Source organism: Corvus brachyrhynchos, unplaced genomic scaffold (genome assembly GCF_000691975.1).
Source record: "Corvus brachyrhynchos isolate BGI_N302 unplaced genomic scaffold, ASM69197v1 scaffold133, whole genome shotgun sequence".
NCBI classification, from domain to species: domain Eukaryota; kingdom Metazoa; phylum Chordata; class Aves; order Passeriformes; family Corvidae; genus Corvus; species Corvus brachyrhynchos.
The window spans coordinates 407,729-421,596 of record NW_008237249.1 but is presented as its reverse complement, the minus strand read 5'-3'; the positions used below and the strand labels follow the sequence as shown (position 1 = coordinate 421,596).

The 13,868-nt window shown below is 49.0% G+C and overlaps 1 protein-coding gene across 1 annotated transcript in view; it reads left to right on the top strand.

Moving 5' to 3' along the window:
• RALGAPA2 (Ral GTPase activating protein catalytic alpha subunit 2) overlaps positions 1–13,868 on the top strand; it is a 93,231-nt gene that overhangs the window by 49,492 nt on the left and 29,871 nt on the right. Inside the window, exons 36-37 of the mRNA XM_017730418.1 lie at positions 2,824–2,982; positions 7,017–7,144. Coding sequence (XP_017585907.1) covers positions 2,824–2,982; positions 7,017–7,144 — 287 coding nt within the window. The remainder of the gene's footprint in view (positions 1–2,823; positions 2,983–7,016; positions 7,145–13,868) is intronic.

The following is a 13,868-nucleotide window of genomic DNA, read 5'->3' as shown; positions in this document are numbered from 1 at the left end:
CCCCCGTTAGCCGGGCCAGGGGCCCCGTTAGCCGAGCCGGGCCCCCGTTAGCCGAGCTGGGGCCCCCGTTAGCCGGGCCGGGCCCCCGTTAGCCGAGCTGGGCTCGTTCCTGTGCGCCCGCCGAGCACACGCTGCCATTGCCAGGGCTGCCGTTCCCCGCCGCGTTCGCAGAGCCATCGTTCCAGCCTCTTGTTGGGCTTTGCTTCTGATACCGATCTGATTTCGTGGCTGCTTTGGGATTTTTTTTTGGTGTAGCTTTTTTCCTTGTTCCCCCCCCTCCACCCCTGAATTTGGTGGAGAGAGCAGCCTGGAGCTCTGGCTCAGCATGCGTCAGCCGTGGGGCTTTGAACATTTCAGCACAACTTGCTGAAGTCCTTCAGGGCACTGAGTCTGCCCCACAGCTGCTGTTTTGAATAAACAACACAGGGAAATAGCAGCTGGCTTATTGTCACTGATGAGATTATGATAACGGCTTTTTATCAATGAAGTTATCTCTCAATAACAAGTATTTTTGATTAATGCCAGTTTTTTCTTTGTAGCATTATACCTTGTAGCTGTGGTGCTTAAGGATGTGTGACTTGGAAACAAGGGCAGTAACTCGAGCTCTAGAACAAGTCACTGGCACACGCCAGTGGGGATCGTGGCAGAGTTAGGGATTCATGAGCACAGCAAGTGTTGGTTCAGCTAAGTTCCCTTCTTCACTGAATTTTGTTCTCAAGACTGCAGTATCAGTACAAAGTGTTTGATTATTATCAGAACAGTTCCTTGGGATTTTAAAAAGGGTCCCTCAAGCAGTATTTGGACATGCTTGGATGACTTTTTTCGGCAGTATGTGCTGCTTCTCACCTCAAAAGCCATAGGAGGCATGGCAGTACAGAGCCTTTTCTTCAGAAGAGCTGAGCTGGGTTTGTGAATTGCCCTCTGCAACCAGGCAGCGGCACTGCCTTACGGAATTCCGTGTCCACGTTTACTTGTTGGGCTTCCTACAGCACAGGTTGCTGGGTGCCGCCTTTGTGGGCTCTCTGTGCTGGGAAGCCAGCGCCAGAGCTGGCTTGGGCTCAGCCTCCAAACGTGGGCCCTCGCAAATCCCTGGCCGGGGCTTCACTGAGCTCAGCTGGGCTGAGCTGGGCCCGTCCTTGGAGCGGGGCAGCCTGGCCAGGCACCCTCAGCATCTGGGACCTGCTGTGCACAAAGTCTGCTCACCAGATGGATTTTAGGGGTTTGTAAGACTAAACTTGACATCTTGCTTCTAATCAGTTTGGAGGTGACCTGGCTGCACCTGGTCATGGAGAGTGAGATCAGGATTTTGCCCTGTGTGTAAATTCCTGCTTCCTCTGGTAGACGTCAGCCTGTGGCATTACCAACACATGTTTTCTTGTGTGTTCCTTTGTTTTTACTGGGATTCTGCACAGCTATTGAGGTGACCACCAGAACAGCAACTTCTACTTGTTTTGTACGCGTAAGAAGCTCTAATAATAGTATTGTTAATGTTCCCGTGTTTTTTCAAGACAAAAATGGTTCATGTTTTCTTCAAACAGAGCTAAAATTACCTTCTACTCATGGGTGTAAATAAAACGCAATTATTATCTTCTGTCTCATTTAAAATAAGCTGAGGATCTCAGTCCTTCTGTGAACGGAGCTTTACTTGGTTCTGCTGGAATATGAACTGTAAGCCAAGGTCACAGTTGTAGCTTTTTCTTTGATTTTTCACAGTGTGGTTTTGCCACATTTCTCTCGTGACTGAGGGGGTCCAGTTTGGCACCAATACGTAGGAGTGAAAGGTTTTCCTTCTAAAGGCACTGCCTGGTTCTGAACAGGGAAGTTTCATCAGCGCAGTGCGGGCTGATCCAAAGCATGCTGGTGTTAGTTGTTATTTACCAGTGAAAACCACCACCTTCTCTTCCCTTTTTTCTCTCCCCCCACACAGAGTGAAGTAGCAGAGCTTCGTTTTGGCTTCTTTGTTCGGTCTATTGTGCACATTGTTCCAGGGGTAGCACCAAATTGGAGGGTGGGGGGTGTCTTTTAAGCTCTAAGTGGGACTTAAATTCTCTTTATGCTTGGAGCTGGCATTCTGCGTGTGGATTACATTTTAACTTTAAAGCTTACAGTTGAAACCATTGTGCGAGGCTTGTACGTGATTGCCAAATAGTTTTTGCCATCTGTTAGATCACCTCCAGCAGCAGAGCAAACACACACACGCACACACACACAGAGAGGCTCTCGGATGCTTTCTGCGGATGTCATGTTTAAATTTTATCTGTATTTCATGCAACTCTGCTCCAAATGAAAAGGTGTAACTCCCACGGTATTCCCCATTCTTCTCTACTTCGCATTGCCCAGATATTTTGCTGACGTTTCAAGCAGGAGCCCCCTCCAGACACAGTCAGCGAGGAGATGCTTGTGGATAATAAATTCAGTTATAGTGGTTCATGACAGGCAGTTTCTTGACGTTCTGAGTCAAGGCATTTCATATTTCTGTGACAGCTGCCTTATTTTAGCTGGAATACAATGCTCTGTTGGTTAATGCTTTGTTCTAGTAATTCGGTTTTCCATCTTAAATCACTGTAGGTAATGTACATTTACATATCATGCTAATGGCTAGTTTGATAATGACTTAATTAAGCCATCAGACAACAATGAGTTCTAAATGAAGCAAATTATTGAGCTGATGCTTTCATGAGCAACTGGAGAAAAACAATATTTTAACTTTTTCCGTAATGAAATATTCCTGCTATCGAGCATTGTAATTCAATTTGTGAGCCGTGACCCCTCCTGAAGCGTGGTTATCGCTCGGATTAATAAAGAGCCAATTTGCCGTTGCAGCTCCGTCACTTGGGAAATGATGAGGTTCACATCGTGTGGTCCGAGCACACCCGCAACTACCGCAGGGGCATCATCCCCACTGACTTCGGGGACGTCCTCATCGTCATCTACCCCATGAAGAATCACATGTTCTTCATTGAGATCATGAAGAAACCCGAGGTACGTTCTGGGTGCTCTACTGGCTCTGCTGTGTTGTGCAAGTCAGCAGCAGTTGCGTTGCTCAAGTAAGGCTCGGTGGCTTAGAGTCTGGGGGTTGCTTTTTCCCCAGCGAGTACAAAACCAGTCTGTGCGATTCGGGTGAAAGATGAGCTGAGCAATGAGCTTACTTTAAAACTGGAGTTACTAATGGTGCTGGCAGTGACTGCTCATTCATTTTATAGCCACACTTAGCACTGAGAGAAGCATTTCAGAGTTCCCAGCCCGCGGAAGTTACTGGGTGAAGAACAGTATTTAGCACCATTGTGAATTTCTTCCGAGGCAGCGAGAGCGAACTGCTCCCGAGGCGAGCTCCTCGTGTGGTGCTGGGTCAGTGCTGCCCACGCGGTACCGTGCAGAGCCTCGCGCGTCTGCGGGGCTGTCGCTGCCTCCTGCCTGGGTGGGATGGTGTGGGCGTTGGACATCCTGTCACCAAACAAAGTATGGGAGGCTCGCAGTTGAGACAGCTTTTGGAAAAAAATGCCTTTTTTTTTGCAAAACGTCAGAGATGTGTGTGTAGGTACATCTGTGCACGGGTGTAAAAAAAAGCCACCTCTGCAAGTGCTTGTCTGGTACATCATGGATGCAAAAATATGCATTAAATATACTTTGTGAAGGTAATCAGTGTGATAAACGCCTTTTGCCTTATACGAGGGACAGTATTTGTCCAGAGGAGTAACCGGCTGTTCTAGATGCCTCCATCATATCCCTTGTCACCAGCTGCAGACAGTGTTTTTTGAGTTGCAAACGACGGAGCTGTTAGATGTTGACAACCAGGGGTTTGTCAGTAGACATTTCAAACTTGAAAATTTTCTAGTAGCGGGTTGTTGGGGCTTTTTTATACTTCGTGTTGAGCTCTGCAGTTTACTTTTTGAGCATTTTAGCTTTTAGCGTTCCATCAGGGAACTTAGAGAGCCGAGCGTTAGGAACAGGCTCGAGACATCTCTGGAGCGATGGCGAAAAGCTGTGTCACCTTACATATTGGTCAAAGCCACCCGACGGGCAGCCAGGATAAGAGCTAACTGGAAATTTAGTGTTATCCCTACATTTAAAGTACAAACCATTACAATGTAATAAAATTAATCCAGACATTTCCAGGGCAAGTGTGGCTGACCTTTTGTTCACCAGCTACTGACCCCAGGGTGAATGAAAGAGGCTTGCAGAGAGAAATGTCTGTTGTTTGGCTTCAGTCCCTGGTATTTAAATTGCATTCCCTAATCGAATGAAAAGGCTGTCCTCTCTATCAGGTTACAGAATCCATGGCAACATTTGGCCTTTTATATCCATAATGTTAGCCTTTTTGTTTGCAGCCAAGTAGAGACACCTGGAGCAATGTTAACATTAACCGCTTTAGCATTAATAGCTTCATTATAGAAGAATTTCTGATCAGATAGCTGTTACTTTTGTTATGTTGCTTCAGCTTGTATTGTTTTCATTTTTGATCTCCCTGCTTGGCAACCGGGCAATGATTTGCAAATTTTTTTTGTCTTGATTAATTAAGCAATATAATTATCAGGAACCGTGCTGCAGTCTTTGCCCGACAAAGCTTCGGAGGGAAGACAATAGTAAGTCTGTTAGTGTGAATGCATTCCACGCGTCACAGATGCACGAGGATATTGGGAACAATGAGAGGAAAAGCTGCCTGTGAGAGGGGACAAAGCATGCCAGGCAGGCTCCGCACTGCACATACCGCCAGGGACATGCTGCGGGTTCCCTGGGACACAGATGCCTCGTTAGATTGCAGCTCGTCATCAGAGATTAATTCTCAGCCATTTGGTACAATAATTTACCCATTCCCCACTCTTTTAACTAGTGCTGCTTGCTGTCGAGAGGAAGTCTTTGTGCTCGGAAGGTTTATTTAACCTTGCCTACTTTTACTGCGGGCAACAGAAATAATGATTTTTCTGTTGGAAAAATTGGAACAAAGCAGGTGTTTGCAGTGGGCTGAATATTAATTTTTGCTTCGTGGATAACTTGCGGTGACATTTGGAGCACTCACAGAAGGGGATCTTTCCCTCTGTTTTGTAAAATCGATTCCTGTCAAAGCAGACTGTTTGTTTGTTGTGGCCATCAGAGCCCTGTTTTCCTGGGCTGGGTGCGCGGTGCCGGGTTCGGAGCGGAGCCGAGCGGGGAGCGCGCCCTGCGCGTTCCCCTGGCCTCCCCCCGCCCCCGACCCTCGTTAGGGCCGAGCCCCTGTGCAGATGGAAGCTGACGAGATGCAGCTCCATTGACTTTAATGACCCTCGGTGAGGCTGCTGGATCTGCTCGGGAATGAATAATTCCGAGCTTTGTGTGCGCCTGGTCCGGCTGTGCAGCGCTCGGATCGCGGCGTGTCCGGAGCCCTCGGCTCCACTGCTGCTCTCCCTGGGTGGGATACACACACCTTGTCCGTGGGTTACGTCTGCGAATTCCCTAGTGCAGCACGAGAAAGTCTGCCTCACTCCCCAGCTCCAGGTGGGTTTGAAGCAGTGACAGCAAGTCCTGTAAGCAAAACCTACTTGTCCAAAAAGCCCGGCAGGGAATTTCCCTGCCCCAGCAGCATCTGCTAATCTGACTTTACATTTCTGGTATTTGTGTGGTGGTATCATTTTAATGCTGGTATGTACTGAACCTCCTTATTTCGTGCTTCTACATTCTCCTCTCCCACTGTCAGTGCTTCTAGGCAGGGCACGGGATAAGAATTTCACCTAACAACATTGCTGCCCAAAGAGGAAAGACTCGACGCTCTGTAGCATTATCGTTTTGGTGGCACGGGCTTTCCTCTGTCCCTTTTCCTTCCAACTGCCTGGATAGTAATGCCAGCAGTGAATAAAAAAAAAAAAATCTAAAAGAAGGCAAAACCGCTATGGAAACATTTTACACTTTTTTGGGGGGTGGGTAATTATTTTAAGTAAAGGAATGACAGAATAAGTGTGTGCAGAGACAGCTGTCATTTGCAGATGTTACATTAAACCCAAATTTCTTCTGTAATTCATTGCCACTTCTAATTAGAGGAATTCCCTAGATGCAGGGGATTTATATTATTCCCTTTGTCCATTTATTGAATGACTGTCACAGTCACCCACAAGCAGTTGGAGAAGAATAATAGAGGGTATTTATTTATGTGATAAGCCTCTGTACAGATGGAAAAAATCCATAGCTTAAACATTGATAATTGCTGCTGGCTTCTGTCTAGGGCTTTAGTTGGGTTTAGTTGGTTTTTTCATTTTGAGTCTGTGAGAGGGAAATGAGTTTGAGGACCCGTAGGTACTAAAAGTTACGTAGCTAAACACCAAAATTTCCTGGGTTTGACAGGCTCAGGTCCGTTTCATGTCTGCAGTTCTGGACACAGTTTACTTTTAGAAAGCATCTCTTGTACGTAGCGTGGCCTTCATCTGCAGAGCCTTAGGTCACCAGAGGACATCGCACAGGGCTTCCTCTGGAGGTGGCCCTGAAGCAGCAGCATTTGGGCACCTTGACCTGCTGGGCTGGGCCCATTTGTGCCTGTCCCGACCCCGTGTTGTGCCCCTGAGAGAATCCCTGCTCTGTGATCTCCTCTGCCTTCCACACACCTCCTTATTTTGGGCCAGCTCAAGTTTTTACTCCCTTCTATGAAGTCCATGGAAGGAGTTTGTAGAGGATTATCTGAAGTAAATACATCTTTGCCAGTGTGTTGGAGTCAGCCAGTGAATCAGGGTCCCCTGTTGGGAGCCCAGATGGAAAGGAAGCCCTTAATATCCGCTGCCAAAGGCACGTCGATTGCAAATCCGTAGATGGACTCAGTTCCTGTGCGTACCAAGCTCGTGCTTCCCCAGCAGAACGTTCTGAGGCAGGTGTGTGTCTGTGTAGTGCGCCGAGGGCGGTCGTGGGGGATTTAAGCGCTCGCCAGCTTGGGGGGTGAATGTCACGCTGCAAGTTCCAGCGCGGGGAGCGGCGTGGTCGCACCGCCTTACGGCGCAGTGCTGTGCCAGTCTCCTGCGGTGGTTCTGAAGCCTGCTTTTCTGTTTTGGGCTGCCCAGGTGCCGTTTTTCGGTCCCCTCTTTGACGGCGCCATCGTGACTGCGAAGCTGCTGCCGAGCCTGATCTGTGCCACGTGCATCAACGCCAGCAGAGCTGTCAAGTCCCTCATCCCACTCTACCAGAGCTTGTATCCTTTCTCCATGGGGCAAAGCTCCCCTTGCTAGGGTTCTCACCTGGAGCACGTCGTCCTGCAGAGAGGTAGGCTGGGATGAAAATCCTTCCTGTTTCCTGATTTTATCGGCAAAGGTCACGGCTTTCTTCGCGTCCCGCTCGAGGCTTTCAGCGGCTCACACCTGGCTGCCATCCAGTGTTTCAAAACTGAAATGGTAACGTCACAGGAGTCTGTCACCAGCAGCTTCTGTCTTGCTGCTGGTGGGCCTGAGCTTAGCACTGAATTAGCTTTGGACTGTGAGTAGTGGTAGCTCCCGGTTTGCTTTGACACGGATGGAAGCTGTGGCCTGTGTATGTCGGGCTGATAGCCAGAGCTCAGCCATGCTCTTATCCTATCCAATTAACTTTACTTGGACTCATTACATTAATAAGACAGATGGGATTCGTCCTCGGGTATGGATGTTTCAGGTCCCAAATTCCAGTTTCATTCCAGCCACGCCTGTGTTTGGGCATTTTCAGAGCCTGTTTTCCACCAGTGGCTGGAAGGTGGCTGGAGGATGTGCTTCTCTGGGACAGGAGTTGTGACATACACTGTGGTTCTCGGGTGCTGCACAGACCCACAGTGCCAGCACTGGTTTGCACCCATTCTGGGATCTTCCCATAGTGCCTTCATGTGTCGTATAGCTTGTTTTGCTAATCACGTCGCTTACCTCAGGACAAGCGCTCACTGCACTTTGCTTTCTCTGGGGAGCTTTTGGTTTGAGTATTTTTCTAATCACATGACTTTGAAAGAGAGTTTGTGGAACGTTTTGATCTTTGGAAGAACGCCGAGGAATTAGTTTGAGATGCACATTTTTAAAACATGGAGTATCCCCAAAGCTGGGGGTTTTTAAAGGCTAAGTTTTATCCAGGACACTTTGCAGAAGTAGCAATCAGAAATTAAAAGTAGATTTGTGTTAATAATGAATTGTTTAGTCACGGTAAGGCAAACGCAGTTGGTGGTGGTTGTGCAGACTGTGGCAATGCCTGACGGGCGAGTCAAGACTCGTCGTGTTTTCTTCTGTTTCTTGAGAGAAATCGAACAAATCCCTGAAACTGTGCTGTGCAGAATTTAGCTTAATCTGTCTGTTTCTCAGTGTTTAATACTAAAGTAACAGTGCAGTAAGGTGGACATAAGTAGCAGCAGTTACAAGACCAAGGCTATCCCAGCCCCTTGCTCCCACCCGCAGTCCTCCCGTTTTTTGGCGTTGAGCATTTTGTGAGTGAGCAGCACTCACCAGCTGGCCGTGCTTCTGCTTTCCAAGGGAGTGTCCCTGAGGGTCCCTGCGTGTCCCTGGGGTGACAGAGCAGCACAGACCCCACAGCACAGGGCGCTGCTCCACGCGGGTCTGAGGCAGCATCTGTCCCCACATTCTTTTCCGCCTTTTTTTGCGTCTGCTTTTGCACCAGTGCTGTCCGTAGTGAATCAACTGCCACTTGTCTGTCTGATACATGGAAGTGGACTGAGAAGCTGCTGAAATGGGACAAAGGGGATGTGGTGGGCAGATCCCATCAGGGTGATACTGGAGCAGGAGAGAAAGCTATCCATAACTCATTCTGTCTGTAGGCAGCGAAGGCTCTGAGATACACTAAAGCTGGCAGTTGGAACGTGAGTATGTAGATGAGTGAAGGTCACGCTTGGACCTGTCCAGCACAGCTCCCAAAGGGTTGAGTGGCTCAGGTCCCGTGTTTGCTGTGCCAGCTGCTGCGAGGAGGACAGGAGGGAAGCAGTGCAAACAGTAAATGAAGGTGCCTTTGTCAGACTGGAGATGGAAATAACTCAAAAAACGTGAGTGGGAGGGAGAAATAGAAAGCAATGATCCTGGCAGAGTAAGGGCTGATGTTTGGCACACACTAATCTTAACTGTAGTTGGGATGAGGGCTGCAGGCTGCAGCGAGGCAGAGCTGAGGAGGATCAGTCTCCAGCTTCTCTTTGGCACGTGGGTCATGTTGCAAGGAAACATCCCTGCTAAGGGTCAGCAGCTAAAGACCTTTTGGCTGTGGTGTGGTTAGAAACGGATCAAACTGGTGTCAGTGGTTCCGTGGTGATGGGGTGCTGCGTCCGTGGTGCTCGGGCTGGAGCAGTGGTTGGGCGTGAAGTACCCGCAGAGAGCCCCATCCTCGTCGCTGCCCTGCGTGGTGCAGCGGAGGGCCGGGGTCGTGTGCTGGGGAGCCGGGGCAGCGCCTTGCCAGCAGTGACAGCTGAAGTCACTTGTTGGAAAGTCTGTAAACTCCGGCTACAGCTGCACTTGTCAGGGGCTGTAAGGGAAGTGTAATCAGCCACAGAGATTAATTTGCATCTCAATTAGGAAAGAGTCAGGAGGAAGCTGTAGGGTCTGTTGCTGGAAGGTTGTGGAAGAAATCTCATCAGGCACAAAAGGCTCCCGACTTGGTGCTCCAGCGAGCGGAGGACAATATCCGAGTCCGGTTTCCATGGGGACCGGGACCGCAGAGCCGCGGGAGCATCTCGCTGCCCACAGCCGCTTGGTCATGATGACACAAATTCCACTGCCGTGCCCAAATACAGCTTTCTGTTGGAAATCTCTTTGAAAATGAAGAAAGTAACTATGGCAGACCACGTCAGACTTTTTAAGATCTCTTTTCTCTTACATTTATGTAACGCTTTTGGTTTTAAGGAATTCACTAGGGCACGAGATTCATTAAAAAGCAATTAACTATATTTACACTTCAGTTTAGAGCTGTTCTGGCCACAGGTTCTTTGTGTCCACCAAAGGGCACATGATGGCAGCGTGCAGGAGCTGGCCCAGGGTGGTGCAAGCACAGCTCAGTTGTCTATGGAACAGAGCTGCCGCTGCCGCAGCGCTTCCGTGGGCAGGGATGATTGCGCATCAGTTTATGTTCCAAATTCACATTTTATTCCTCCTTGGTGCCCTGGAACACCGAGGCTGACGGCTGCAGCCCCTGCTAACTGGGACTCTTGCCATCCTTGAGTAACTGCTGGGCACGAGGCAATGTGCTCCAGCAGCCTCTCCAGGCTGCTTTTTCAGGCAGTAACTGACTTTAAATATGACCGGGACTTACAAAAACCATGACTAGTAAGGTGACTTAAATTTTACAAGGACAGGAAATAATATTAAGCTTGCTACAGTTTTTGAATTGAGAGGAATATATTTATGCAGGCTTTTGAGTGCATCCGAGCCTCCTTTGTATTTGCTGGGGAAAGGAGGGAACAACCTCTCTTGCAAACAAATAATTACATGCCATAACTAAGCAAGGGTCTGTTCTGGTTCCAGTAATGCTGAATATTTCAAAAACTGGTGGGAGCAGGGCTGTAAAGCTGCATCTCTGAAAGCTCTTCCAGCTTGTGCAAAACAAGCTGTGTGCTGGGGAGGATTTTTTGAACACTTGTGTGATCTGGAGTGCCATGGCACTAAGCTGCAGCAGAGCTCCTCTCTGGGACCTGCTCTTGTCTGTGAAGATAAATACTGGAGGAACCAGGCTTTGGATTGAAGTATTTACAGGTCTGATTGGCAGCTGCTGTCTAAGCTGACGGTTTCTAAGCTCAGGTGCTAGTCAGCCTTCAGACATGAAAATGTAACTAGTTTGGCAGGTGTTACAGGCACTTTGGTTGGCCCGTAATTCAATCCTGGTCTCCAAAATGACTTTGGGATTTGGGGATAGTGATGTCTGAGCAAAAAGCTCCTCTTAGAATGCCCAGGGAAATGCAATTCTCACTGCCCAGGTTATCTTTCCAAATGGAGCCATTTCTTTTCTCCTTGGACTGAATTGGTTTAATTTGAAAATTGTTCCACTGTTATTTCTAGTATCTTACCGCTTTGGGTTTGGTTTTTTTTTTTCCTCCACCATTGCAAATAACTCTCATAATCCCAGTCCTTCCTGACTGGGATGCTAACTGAATTTAGAGAAGAGTAGGAAAGATCCCAACACGTCTGAAACGTTGCCTCAGCTTTGAGCAGCTCTTTGTGAGCTGCCTTGGGGCAGGTGGAGCGTGTCCCGTGTGCCAGCACCAGTGGGCTTCTTCCCTGCATTCTTCAGTGATTTCTGGTAGTCTTTAAATTCTTTTCCTAGCAATTCGAGCTACTACACATGTCTTCTTGTGAATGAGTAAATAGGGGGCCAGTTCTTGTTGGGGTTTATTAACACACTGGTTATAAAATCATCTCTGTACAAAACCTCGCTTTTAGGATAAGTTGGTTTGTTCTTATGGGTAGCAGAGGGGTTTGATCTCATTCTGCCTGTTGGCTCCTGCGCTCCGCTTTGCTGTGAGGTCGGGCGCTGGAGGTGTCTGTGCATTGGAACAAGCACAAACGAGCACGGTGGGGGTGAGAACTCTTGACGTAATATCTGAGCACAGGATGTCACCATTTCCCAGCTCACAGTTTGCACTCCTTTCTGTGGGCCAGAGGAAAACACAGCCCGTACGCTGGAGAAGTAGTTTGGTACGTGAGCAACTGCTTTCTCCACTGGCATGGCAGTGGTGTGCCTGCTGACCCGTGCCAGCCGGCAGCTCGGCGGGGTACAGCCAAAACTCCCGTCTAAACACACAACACCAAAAGATACCCAGAGCTTTAATTCGTTACGTCTCATCCAGATATTGACATACTCATATATCCTAGATGTGTTAATATCTGGAACCAAGAAGATTAAGCAGAGAACATCAGCTTCAAGTTCTGAATTAAATCCCTTTCTTGGCTTAAGCCAATTTCTGATTAACCTAATAGAGAGTCCCTGATCTGCTTACCTGCTTTATCTGGGAAAGAAAGGTATTTACTGTGTTGGACTTAATTGTGTGAATGGCTGTCAGATGTTCTCGGAGGCTCGTGTGGTGTCAGACACATTTTGTTGTCCCTTTCAGTGCGTGTTTTGTGGCGCTGGGGTTTGGAACTCTGCTGTGGGTACGAGGCAGTGTTTGATCGCACCGGGGAAATGAGATGGAAAGCCTGTTACTCCTTTCAGAGAGGGTTCACAGTTTGTCCCCTTTATTTCATCCCAAGAAGAGGTGCCCTCTGGCTATATCGATGCTGATAGAAATTGCTATGAAATTCTAAAGCATGTGTCACAGGAGCTGTGACAATCTATGTGACATGGCCCCTGACGGTTTTCTGCCGAGCGGCCGGCCCTGGCTCACAGGAGCGCCTGTCAGCGGCCAGTGTCCGTGGGGGGCAGCAGCAGGTCCCGCTCGCCGCCCTTGGCGAGGGGTGCCCAGATCCAAGGGAGGCCGTGGATGGGCCGGGGCTGCGCGGGCGGGCGCTGGCAGCTCTGCCCTTCATCCCGCGCGGTTCCTGCCGCAGCCGATCGATGGCCAGGCTGTCTGTCTCCTCTGCCTTCCCTCCTCGCAGCCAGAACCTTCTCCAGGCAGCGATCGATGCCTCTAATCTGCTCCAGCCTGTAATAAGTCATGCGAGGCAAAGCTTTTAGGTGGCATTACATGGGATTGTGGAGGCGGCTCCTCAGCTCTCATTCACAGAGCTCTTCATGGACTCGCAGAGAATCTACTGCGTCCCGCCGGTGCATGTCTAAAGAGTATAAAACGCTTCTGCAGGTCTAAACGCTGCATGCCGCTGTGCTGTGCGGACACAATGGGATCACAGTTCTCTATTTTCTGTTCCGTGTCCATCCCTGAACCTGCTCGTGGTGCCTTGTTAGACGCACAGCTTGTACGCGCACTGCTGGGGTGGCTGCGTGGGAACAGTGCAGTTTATTTTATAGTCGCTATAACGTGAGGCACTGCTATCCTCCCCCGTGGCTGGGAGCTGCAAAGTTCACTGAGGGCTGTTGAGAAAGCCACAGGCCGATTCTGACACGAGAGTTTTAAACTGCTGATCTCTGGGCAGCATCTGCGCTCTTCAGTAGCACTGAATAAACCCCAGCCGTTGTAGAGGCTCTTCTTCGCTGGCTGATATAATGGACAGTTCCAAAAACAAACCTGGACTTAAGTGACATCAAGAATGTAATGGGTTTTTAAATGAAAAGTGAGCTCACTGTGGGATAACGGGTCAGGATAAAAAACCCAACAAAACAAACTCGGCTGTGGATTTCTAAGTGACGTGTGTACTAATAGGTGTGTACTAGTTGCAAACAAGGGTCCTAAACCACACAGCCACGCCTCTTTAACCCCTGCCAAAAACGGGGAAGTTATGATCCCGCTGGAAATAGCGTAGTTCAGAGGGTGTGATCCCACCCTGCCAAGGTGCTTCCCGGGAGCCCGGGACGGGAGGACGCCTCCCGGGCAGCTTTCAGGGGCACACAATGCGGTACGGGGCTTTGTTTATGAGCAGTAAACGTTCCTTTCACGGGAAGGTGCGAGGTACGCAGAGGTGCAAACACCTGTCCCCGCGGTGCTTCAGGTTTTCTTCTGGGTTAGACAAAGAGCCTCCCAACTTGTGTTTCGTGAGAGGCGCTCGCTCATTCTTCGGTTCTTGGACAGAAGCAGAATTGGTACATTCGGGTTACTAACAAAGTACTTCATCCCATCTTGTGGTGGTTCTTGGTGGTTTGCAGGGGGTTCACATTCTGTGTCTTTTCAAAGTAATTTTGGATGATTTTGCTGTTTCCCCTTGTTAACTTTGAAGGGATTTGCGTAGCTGAATCTCCGTTGTGTCTTTCGGAAACTTTACTCTGAATTCCTGCTCGCACTCGGGACTGGCTGGGGTTGTTTTTGTTCGGGTTTTGTCACAAGCAGGTCGGTGATGAGCAAGGCCAGTGCGGTTTCTGTGGCC